Source organism: Asterias amurensis, chromosome 9, assembly GCF_032118995.1.
Source record: "Asterias amurensis chromosome 9, ASM3211899v1".
In the NCBI taxonomy this organism is placed as follows: Eukaryota; Metazoa; Echinodermata; class Asteroidea; order Forcipulatida; family Asteriidae; genus Asterias; species Asterias amurensis.
The window spans coordinates 6,001,307-6,013,344 of NC_092656.1; the positions used below are offsets into that span (position 1 = coordinate 6,001,307).

Genomic DNA, 12,038 nt, shown 5'->3' on the forward strand with positions numbered 1-12,038 from the left:
CTTTCAGATTTATTGTTATCTTGATTCTTCATTTTATTTGAATTTATTTCTATTTTAGCCTTTTCAGAAAGACTCCAGCCATTGACAACTACTTGTATTTATACCGCAGGTCAGTTTGGTTAGTAAAGCAGTTTGCACCAACTAATTCTATTTTATCATTTTTATTATTTTTTTAAGGTTTGGTGCTTGTCCATACACAGTCTTCTTCATTTCTATCCCGGCCAACACCCGCGCGGGAACTTCTTCCGCCAGTCTGGCAACGGCGTGCTGCAGTTGTCCATTCTGCCGTCGAGCCATCTTTATTCATGCGGTGCTGACGGAACGATGAAGTGGCGTTCACTTCCAGAGTGGGACAGCATCTTGTAATCAACTGGTACTCTGTTAAGCGGTGACCTTGTCCTATTCCCATTGAAATCTTACCACAAAAAAAAGTTTACCAACCAAAATGCCGTTTCATTAATGTAACTGGTGTAATAATCAACCGGTACTCTGTTTGTAGGTGATCTTAACCTATTCTCATTGAAATCTTATACGGTAAAAAAAAACACTAAAAGTTTACCAGCCGAAATGTTGTGTCATTAATACTAATGTAACCGGTGCCCTGACAGACTATGTTATAATCAAACGGTACTCTGTAAGTTGGTGACATTGTCTTAATCTCAATAAAGTCTTACACGACAGTTAACTTTTGAATGGCCTCCTGACTGTCACCCCAGCCCCCCCCCCCCCCACCCCAACAAAAATATTGACAAAATAGGGGGAGACCGCCAACATAGGGTTAGGTAGCTCAGTTGGTAGAGCGCCTGCACCTTAGTCCAGAGGTTGTTGGTTCAATTCTTGCTCTAGTCAATAATCAAGTCAGTTTGCCATTGTTGTTTATTATTTAAAATCTTTCTTGGCTTAAACAGCTTACCAGCCAAAATGCCATGTCATCAATACTTGATGTAACTGGTGCCCGTTAGATTTTGGGAATCTTGTTTGTTTTTCCACTCGACTGGTCTAATCTTTCTTGATGTGAATTAATCTTTCTTGATGTGAATTTAAAAAAAACAATGGTTAAAATTTGGTGAAGAGTTCAGTACTCAGTTCAGACGTGAGGTCTTGAAGAATTGAGTTAAAAACTGAGAATCTTTTGGCCCAGTTTAGAAAATGTTTTTTAAGCACGGAAACCTACTTGGCACGAAAAGAAAATGTTGTTGACCATAGAACAACATTTTTGCCGAGGAACTCCCACAAGTTGTGACGCAAATTGTTAATAAGGAAGAGAAGGGTTTCTGTTTTTGTAATCAGCTTACTCTACAATGGTATCTTTCCAGTCTTTAATGATGTTGAAGTTACCTAATAAGTCACTTTAAGGTTACCTCGTCCTATCATTTACTTTAGGTAGGCTTCAAGAATTTAAACGTCAAAACTCAACTGATATTTTAAAAACCTGCTATAAATTATGTTGTGAAATGTTATAGAAACAGTTTCCATTGTGTAGCTCATATTTTCCCGGCCAATTATTCCTTAGAGTGGAGGTATACGTTTGGTAATCACGCCCTAAAATTAATGGCGTTAGAAGCTAACTTGGTTAGAAACAAGTGCCATTAGTTGATGCCATTGAGGAATGTAGGACTGTTCGGGTGTCTAGCCATAGCCAACTGCTTTAGCCGTCTGTATCCGAATTGGCGGCTACGGCTATGGCTACGACTGTTGCTAAGGATGTCCCACATAAGGCATAGTGAAGGTGGCTATCTAGCCCTTGCCGTAGCGTTCGGAGTTAACTTTTACACCTGGAATTCTGCAACAAACCTGCTAAGCCTTGGAAAGATTTAGCTAAGCAGAAAAGGTTTACCAGTCAAGGTGCCATGTGATATCAAGTACTAGTGACAGATCAGTTCATGCTTAGTAGGTAAAAATACTTTGCAAATGTTTTTTGAATTTTTCTTCTTCTTCGTATTTACGTATTTATTTAGTGTTTTTTTTTCCTGTCGGTGTTGTACTAAAATTAAGAACTGGCACCAATGCCTTTATATTATGTACAAAGTCTGTACAGATCATGAATTGTATATTAACAGAGAAGAAAACAAATATGACATCATTAAAAGGAATATATCGGTGTTTATGTCTGTAATTTATATTCCATATATGTTTTTTGAATAATAAGCAATAAAGTGGTTATATTGTCAGTCGTTCACTGCAAAAGTGTTGCGTGGTGTCTATAATTAAAGGACACTGACACAATGACACTTGATAGACAAGTTGACAAATAAAAAATAATAAAAAATATATCTTTTAATGTAAACTTCCCACAGTGTAAATCTGTGTATATGTGTTAAATGTTTTTGCCAGCAAAAAACTATGAACAGTATTCCTAAATTTCCAAGAGAGAAACACACACACACACAAGTGTACACTCAAATTCTTGTGTACCTCGTCGGCTGTTTGTTCTTCTTTTATGGGTTAATCTAAGCGTATAGCCATAACCAGAGTTTCAGGTTCAAAATTTGACGTGTCCTCCATTAATATGTAATTGATACAAAATCTGAACAAAAATTGAGTGAAACAAAAAAAGTACCTTTTAGTTTATCGTTAATTGATCATATTTTCAGAAAAAATGATTTAACTGAAGCGATGTTTTTCCTCATGTTCGTTTCTTTAAAGTACGCTGTAATGTTATTAGTAAGAAGCTTTAAAGATACCGCAAAAATGATAACTTTTTGGAAAAATGTACTTGTACGTGAAGTGAAATTTTCTGGGTTTTGTCCGCCCCTTTCTTTTAGCAGCTTGGGTGAAACAATTGTTTATGTCTAATGTATAAAATTGTAAAATATTATGAAAGTTGCTTAATTTGATTATGTTCGCCATGAATATATTTGTACATAAAATGATATATAAAAATGAATAGTTCAACGGCACTGCGACCATTGTGCAACATTATTACAGAGTGAGTGTTTTATGTCAGGTATGATTTGAACTGTAATATTTTTGGTCTAATTAGTAACAGATATGGAAAATCTCTGATGTGTTTGGTGAAGCCATGAAGGTGAATGTTAAAAAGGGCACGTATTGCGTCAAGACCTTGGCCTTCTTTTTGGAAGTTAAAGTACGAGTAATTTCAGAATTTGTGTACGATTAATTATAAATACTTTTCCTGAAGTACAAGTGTTATTACTTTTCCTTGTGTACAAGTATGCATATTCATAAACAAAGAATATTCATCAATATACAAGTATGAATACTATTCCGTGACGAAAAGTACAAGCACTTTCTCAATAGTACAATTATGAGAATACAGTTGCAAAACATTGTTTTTCAAGTTAACAGTTCTACAGTCAGTTACAACTTTTATTCTTTCATTATGAACACTAGAAAATGCATTTTTGTGAGCACAAACACAAGAAGGGTACAGAGTGCTTAAACTAGACCAACTCTTCATGTTTTGGCCACTTGATCCAATATAGATCTTAAATCAAGCCAAATGTTTGATTTGCCAATAACTGACCTTATATAAAGTATGTGTTTTAGCTCGTAATTACCCCTAACAGATTTAATAATAATATGCCAAAAATGTGGATTTAACCTGTGTAATATTTAACTTGTACAATTTTGTAATGACGAGCAATGAAAGATACTTTAAATACTGTACCCCGTTTAATTGTTTTAGATTGTTTTTATTTTATTTTTTATAAACACTGTTGAATATGAAGGAGAACGTGTCAGACCACAGCCATGTGTAAACTTGCGTATGATTGGTCGAATCATGTCTTTGCTTCTTCCGATGTTAGGTATAGCAGTAGCATAACTGATATATCAACAAATTTAAAGCGTAAAGTGTAGTGGTTTTTTTGTGGATTCATTTAGATGTCTCTCTTTTCATTCTTTGGACTGAGGACAATTTGTTTCTGTGAAATGTACTGCTCCCCAATCCTCTGAATAATATATGGCTATGGGGCAGAACCGTGAAGCCTTTAAGCACAAGCAGAGTCTTCGTGCTAGGTAGGTGTGGTTCTTACCAAACATTTACTGTCAGCAAAGCAGGAGGCATGCAATTCTTAGGCCCTTTTCGAAACCACGGCTTCGGCTTTGGATTCGGCTTTGGATTCGGCTTAGGCTAGCTTGGCCTGAGCTTTACGCGAGGATGGAACTTAAAGCCGAATCCAAAGCCGAAGCCGTGGTTTTAACCTACCTCCATGGTTTTACCATATCATACCTTTTTTTTTACCACACAAAAAGAAAATTTATATAATTTACATTATATTAAGATGATTATGAAAAAAAAAAAAAAGTTTTGAAAAGGGCCTTACAGATGAGTGACATAAAAAAAAACTTCTCGAGCGCTTTCAAGGTTGTCTGCTACATGTTTAAGAACGACAAATTACGTAATGGTAAAAAAATTGTTGAGTTATGATCTCAAGTATTTAGACTCAATTGCAGTTTACAAAGTTATGAGTTTCATACATTTTTATGAGTGTCTTTGAGATACTTAAAAAAAATGACATTTAATATTTAGCTTCAAGTAAAAACTTGCAACTTTCATGTGACAGAAAGTACTTAAAGTTGTTACCAGTGTCTATGTCGTGGAATGCCATATAAAGAGCCTAGGGGTTTGGGATAACTCAGTGGTTAAACCATGGAGGAATAAATTAGCCTCCATGGTTAAACAAATCGAGGAGATAATAATGAGGAAACAAAAGTTAAACAAGAAAAATAATGTTTTGAAAGATATTTCCATTGGTATTGAAACAATTATGAGACTATGTTTGTGTATATTATTGGAACAAAAAAATTGTGTCACTTGTTTTAATATCAATTCAAACAATAACTGTGTACTTTTTATTTTTAATAAACTCACGCAGAGGTATAAAGAACAATCGTTCGGGTGTTTTTTCTTCTATATTTGGTGAAAAGTACGGTTTTTTATCAATTGGGATATTTACACCTTGCAGCCAGCTGCACTGACTAGCTAGCATGTGACTAGCTAGTGTGTACCCGTCTGGGTATGGCTACCCATTTTGGAATCAATGTTGCATCGTCATAAACAAAATGTCCAATAAATTTTAGCCGTGTTTGAAGAAGCGGCTTCAGCTACGGCTATGGCTAGATATCGTGCTTTGCAACTCCATGTACAACAGTCGTAGCCGTAGACTTGTTGACAAGTCGTTAGGCGCTGACTATTTGTTACCAACACACATTCTGCCGTTCATGCAACAGTCTCGGTGCGATTATGTGTGTACCGTCCCCGTGACTAATCCGCGCTTAATAATTACAGACTTGACTTCAAGACTATCGTAGCCGTAGCTATATAGCCGCCAGTATTGATGGCCAAACTCCCGGATGTGATGATGTCAGGCGAAGGGGGGGGGGGGGGGGGGTCAATTCTTGAACCCAGTTGAAATCCGTTTATCCGAAATAGACCTTTTTTTGGTTGGGGAAACAAACCGCCTTGACGGGCAGACGGCCGAATGTTTGTTAAACATTCACAATCGTATTCACTGGACACTATTGGTAATTGTCAATGACCAGTCTTCTAACTTTGTGTATCTCAACATACGCATAAAATAACAAACCTGTGAATTTGAGCTCAATCGGTCGTCGAAGTTGCGAGATAATAATGAAAGAAAAAACAACATCGTGACACGAAGTTGTGTGCTTTCAGATGCTTGATTTCGAGACCTCAAATTCTAAATCTGAGGTCTCGAAGTCAAATTCATGGGAAATTACTTCTTTCTCGAAAACTACGTTACTTCAGATGGAGCCGTTTCTCACAGTGTTTTATACCATCAACAGCTCCCATTACTCGTTACCAAATAAGGTTTTATGGTAATAATTATTTTGAGTAATTACCAATAGTGTACACTGCCTTTAACAAATGTTTTAATCAAATTCATGATTTCTGCAAATTTTCAATTAGATAAAAACCTCCCATAATTAGTTGTTTTGTTTTCAACACAATCAACACAATGTTCGAATATTTTTGTAACACTGTTACAACCCAATAGCGATCTGTTTTTGATTTGTATTTATGGCTTTTCATAGTTTTCTAACCTGGGTTGGCAAAAACTCGGGTTGTGACGTTGCAAAAGAAAGGTCTTTTGATGGATTGAAGATGACGTCATTGACCACCATCTTTGATGTAAAACAATGAATCGAAGACGGCGGCCAATGCTTGGAGATAATCGTGGTCCAAAGAATCAAAGTGGTTCACTTTGATGTCATTAAATTCATTTTGTGTATTCATCATGTGAAAAACACTTGATTTATGCTGTACATTTTAGAATATATAACTCGTTAAAGTTAGGTATGGCATTTGTTAGGCATTTTAATGTTTTGTTGATAATAACATTTTGTCATGAAAAGTGGTTAAAATCATTCAGGAAAACACTTTGAATTCCCATGAAAAGTTTAAAAGACTCCTAATGAGTTTAATGCCCTCTCGCGTACAAAACGTCGCGACCCAGCCAGGCAGCGTGGCGCACGTGCAGCACGTGCGCGCTTAAAGCAGTTTATTTTGTATCATTAGTGCGCATGTTCACTTGCCATCACCAGAGAGGAAGCCAATCATTGACTGAACACCTTTTTAAAAGTGTCAGTCACACAACAGCGTGCACAGATTCATGTTAATCCATATTGCGCAGGCTAATTGGACATACGTTGGTTGCACTTTTCTGTTCTTTGGTTTCTGTTTTTCTTTTCTTTCCCCGCCTTTATTTTTGCATACGCGGGTGAGCATCAGCACACGTAGGCAAACATACATCCTTTAGATACCGGCGGTCATCGGCAGTATATAAGAAAGGCGTCTCAGCAACTCACAGCACAACTTCCTTTTAAATACTCCAGCAGACACTCTAGCAAAAAAAAAAATGGAGAGCTCACCTGACACCACACCAGTGCTAGTCAAACGTAAAAGCACACACCTCCTGGCTGTCTTAACCCCTAAGACCATACCTAAGTTTGTCATCCCTCATCGCCGACCGGGTCAAGCGAGTAGCTCAGTTCGAACGGGTCCTGCTGGCAAGAGGTTCTCCCGTAAGTGGAGTAGTGATAGTGACTATTCCTCGGGCTCTGCAATGCTCGATGAGTACGATATATCCTCACAGGTACACGGTAGTCCCTATCACCACCAGGATAAATCTAACGACTTCATCAATGGTTTTACCCCGAGCGATCCGGGCTACACCCTAGCTATGACCCTCCGACATCTACCGAAAAACTACACCAAGTATGGATTCTCGACGCTCTCGGCTTCTCCCAAGACCAACAGAAAAGAGTCAATGTTCTTCTTACCCAAAGGTAATGTTCTGTCTAATAAACTGGAAACATGCTGTTCTACTGACATAGTGTTCGACTCTCCAAGCTCGGCAAAAGGCAAACGCACTACCCCGACTCGTCGTGGACTTCTCCCCGCTTCCCGGACCTACCTAGACACGGATTCGTCTGAGAACAGCGACGATGACTCCTCAGCGGAAGACGGGCTACTCCGTTTTCCAAGATCTTATAACAACCAAAGTCGTGGCTTGGCTAAAATACAGAGAACGAGGAGAAATGGCGTCAATTTACTCAATCAACAAAACAGCGATGGGGACGAGTACCTCTCCGACCAAAGTTCAATCGAAGGGAGTCCGGTGCTTCGTAGACACGCAACCAAACATTGCCGACGAAATCTCCCTGAAGAAGACCCTGATAACAAGAGATCACTGGCTCTACAGGAGCTCCATCTAACATGTGCACGGCAGCTTTACGGTACCAAGGATCAATACTCCACGGACATGGGTGGCATCGAGATATGCCTACGGTACGATCGCGCCGCAAGACAGCTGATGGTTCTCCTCATACGCGGTGAAAACATCGGCTCGCAACATGCCCCTTTCTCGAAGAGGGTCTGCTCGTTCGTGAAGCTGAGCATAAACCAGTCATTCTGCAAGGTGCAGAAATCCAACACGGCGAAGAACACTTCCGACCCTTATTTCGACGAAGAGTTTGCTTTCCACAACATCAGCCCCGTCATTCTGAAAAATTCGCATCTACGACTTCAGGTGTTCGTGGAGGGACTCGCCAGCAAACTCCGCCTGAAGAACTCGACAAACATCGGCGAGGTCCGGCTGAGACTTGCCGAGGTGGAACAGAATGGATACGTACACGTCAAAGAGGATTTGAAACACAAAAAACACTTTACTGTAAGTTGTATACAATTTTATTGGTTTATATCAAAATTGACGAACGGACAGCACAAAAATCACCGCCAGAAATCAAAGACAACACAGACATTGATATTTATATTAAACACAATGCCACAAGTTTACGCTTCTCATGATAAAACATGGTGTATAAGCTCTGGTGCTTCTGATCAGTAGAGTTACGTCTGGGTTCGAGTCCCAGTTGTGACACTTAACCATTATTGCTGATTCGTCCTTCGGATGGGACGTAAAGCCGTAGGTCCCATGTGTTGAGTAATGCACGTAAAAGAACCCTGTGCACTTATCGTAATAAAAGATAATGGGTTCTCCACAGTACACCTGGTTTGTGTGGCTGCATATTGCGCCAAAGCACTTTGTAAACCATTGGTGTATAACAAAGGAATAGATCTAAATACTTTCAGGAAACATTTTAATGTTGGAACGCCATTAGCGTCACTGAGTGACGGACAATTATTGTTATACCATCATTATAAACCAGACTTGAAAGATCCCTATTAGGTGCGTGTCAGGCGCCCAATCCGTACCTCTTGATCCCGTTCTTAAACTTTGTCTTTTATTGTTCCACTTTTACAGGCTCCTAAGAGGATGAATGTAGGCTTGAGTTACAGAGCAAATGATCGCGTTCTCACAGTGGTCGTCGTCAAAGCGCAGAACCTGATTGACGGCATCATGTCACGTGGATCAAGTAAGTATAACAAGCCAAGAAATTCTCAAAGGCATCATAAAGTGGCAGTTTTGTATAAGGCAACCAGTTTCAGGGAATCCCCAAAAAATCCATGTACATTTCACTTTCAGTTTTCTAATTATTGTCCCTGAATGTTCGAATGCTCGCAAGACTTGCCGATATTGTCAAAAGATTTAGAAAACCAACAAGAACCAATGGTTGACAAACGCATCAGGTGCAGTTATGGAAAAGAGAATGGGTTCATAGGGTGTTCCTAGTTTAGATTGGCAGCATATTTTGCTACAGCACCTTGTAAACCATAATATGGTGATAATGATTATGTCACATAATTCAAACGTAGTCCTGGCATGAAATACTGTATGTTACAGCGCAAGGAGCGTATGCGCACTAATTAGAAGCCAAAATAGTTCAAACATTGTGCTGAATAAATATTAATAATATTCATCCCTTTATTCCCTTTGATTTCAGACTGTTGTGTTGAAGTCCAGTTGACCCAAGTCGGTAGCAGTGGTGGTCTGGACACCGACGTACGGCAGTCGAGCGTCAGGCGGTTGACTAACTCGCCCGTCTTCAAAAATGCCTTCACGTTCCGTCTTAACGAGACCCAGAACATCCGAGACGGCCTGATGGTCGTCTGCCGGATCGTTCGCCGGAAGCCCTTCCGCAAGAACACCACCATTGGCCAGGTCCAGTTTGGCATCGGCTCCACACGCCTCAGTGAAACCATCCAATGGACAAACTTGTTACGTAATCTGGGTCGACCAATCACGCAGTGGCACGCACTTTCAAATAAAGGACAATGAATTATTACGACCATACTATCAGCACAAACACAAGACTTTTAAAATTAGACAATATTTATTATTGGCTTCTGTCCTGGTAAACTTGCGGGGAAATCTCTGAGGGAGTCTTAAGATGGATTGAACGTGACGTCATTGACCACCATCTTTGATGTAAAACAATGGAAAGTGCGCGCGCGTACGTGCTGCGTACGATTCTCTCAGTCAATCATAGCCGGCCCTTTATGTGTGCCCGTTTCGTAAATGCAAGGGGTCCATAATGTTTGGGAAGACGGAAAGAGTATACAGTTCGAAACGTCGTGACTAACCAACGGCTCTCTCTCTTCGGAGCCATCACTCCTCCTAGAGATTTATAGACCTACATTTTATTGGTGTACTGATTGCACATGACGTCAGTGACCGCCATATTTGATGACTTACATTCTGTACAGTGCAGCGTGCAGGGCACGTATAAAAAACAAAAAATGGCGGCTAATGCCAGCCTTGGGAATCTATTGCAAGTTTATGTGTAATAGTTACTTCCTACTATGCGCACTATGCAAAGCTATAAACCCTTTAGAAGTTAGGGTCATATTGATTTTATCAACATAATGCTGATTGAAATAAGCAAATAATTATCAAATTATAACAATAAAGGTCACTTGCGAGCCACAACAACCGTCGACGTTCCGGCGGATATGGCAGCGGGATACCAACAATATCTAGCCACAGCATTTTGTGAATCGAAAACCACAAATTGAGAAATCTGACGACAATATAAGTTTAGGACTCAGAAAATCCAAGTCCCTATTAATCTCATCGATGTAATAAACTCTTGATTAATTCCAAATGCAATACTGTGTATTTTGTGTGCGTTTACTTATTTGTATGCCCTATTTTGTAACGGTGGTTGAACTATCCCCCTTGTAGCGTTCTTGTTTTCTTTCTCCAACCTTTTTGGGGAAATCATTGGCCACGGGGATTTTGCCAAGATTCCAAACAGTTTACCTGCCAAAAACTGGAAAGAACTCTGAAGTCTAGTGGTCTGAAAATACATTTGATTTGTTTTCAAGCGGCTGAGAGATTTTCTTATGTTTTTTTACTATAGATAAGTTGCAATAGACGCCATCTTTACGGGCAAATTGCACACAAAAACTACACAACCATACACAAGTCGATAGGAACCTACACAACCATACACAAGTCAATGGGAAACTACACAACCATACATAAGTCAATGGGAAACTACACAACCATACACAAGTCAATGGGAAACTACACAACCATACATAAGTCAACGGGAAACTACACAACCATACACAAGTCAATGGGAAACTGCACAACCATACACAAGTCAATGGAAAACTACACAAGTCAATGGGAAACTACACAACCATTACACAAGTCATTGGGAAACTACACAACCATACACAAGTCAATTTGAAACTACCCAACCATACACAAGTCAATGGGAAACTACACAACCATACACAAGTCAATGGGAAACTACACAACCATACACAAGTCAATGGGGAACTACACAACCATAAACAAGTCAATGGGAAACTACATAACCATACACAAGTCAATGGGAAACTACACAACTATACACAAGTCAACGGGAAACTAGACAACTATACACAAGTCAATGGGAAACTACACAACCATACACAAGTCAATAGGAAACTACACAACCATACACAAGTCAATGGGAAGCTACACAACCATACACATTGCAATGGGAACTACACAACCATACACAAGTCAATGGGAAACTACACAACCATACACAAGTCAATAGGAAACTACACATCCATACACAAGTCAATGGGAAACTACACAACCATACATATGTCAATGGGAAACTACACAACCATACACAAGTCAATAGGAAACTACACATCCATACACAAGTCAATGGGAAACTACACAACCATACACAAGTCAATGGGAAACTACACAACCATACACAAGTCAATGGGAAACTGCACAACCATACACAAGTCAATGGGAAACTACACAACCATACACAAGTCAATGGGAAACTACACAACCATACACAAGTCAATGGGAAACTGCACAACCATACACAAGTCAATGGGAAACTACACAACCATACACAAGTCAATGGGAAACTACACAACCATACACAAGTCAATGGGAAACTACACAACCATACACAAGTCAATGGGAAACTACACAACCAAACACAAGTCAGCAAGAAACTACACAACCATACACAAGTCAGCAGGAAACTACACAACCATACACATGTCAATTCGAAACTACACAACCATACACAAGTCAATGGGAAACTACACAACCATACACAAGTCAATGGGAAACTACACAACCATACACAATGCAATGGGAAACTACACAACCATACACAAG

The 12,038-nt window shown here is 39.4% G+C and overlaps 3 protein-coding genes across 4 annotated transcripts in view; all 3 read left to right on the forward strand.

The window, feature by feature from the left end:
* LOC139941841 (dmX-like protein 2) overlaps nt 1-4,850 on the forward strand; it is a 77,516-nt gene extending 72,666 nt beyond the window's left edge. For both annotated transcript variants that reach the window (XM_071938466.1, XM_071938467.1), the window contains one exon: nt 178-4,850. In XM_071938466.1, the coding sequence (XP_071794567.1) occupies nt 178-366 (189 nt within the window). In that variant the 3' untranslated portion in view covers nt 367-4,850. The remainder of the gene's footprint in view (nt 1-177) is intronic.
* The window catches only part of LOC139941842 (serine/threonine-protein kinase ULK3-like), a 181,249-nt gene that overhangs the window by 58,899 nt on the left and 110,312 nt on the right, over nt 1-12,038 (forward strand). The gene's annotated exons all lie outside the window — the stretch shown is intronic.
* Nucleotides 6,846-9,668, forward strand: LOC139941799 (C2 calcium-dependent domain-containing protein 4C-like). Its single transcript, XM_071938420.1, has 3 exons — nt 6,846-8,159; nt 8,754-8,865; nt 9,334-9,668. The coding sequence occupies exons 1-3, from the start codon at nt 6,846-6,848 to the stop codon at nt 9,666-9,668; spliced, it is 1,761 nt and encodes a 586-aa protein (XP_071794521.1).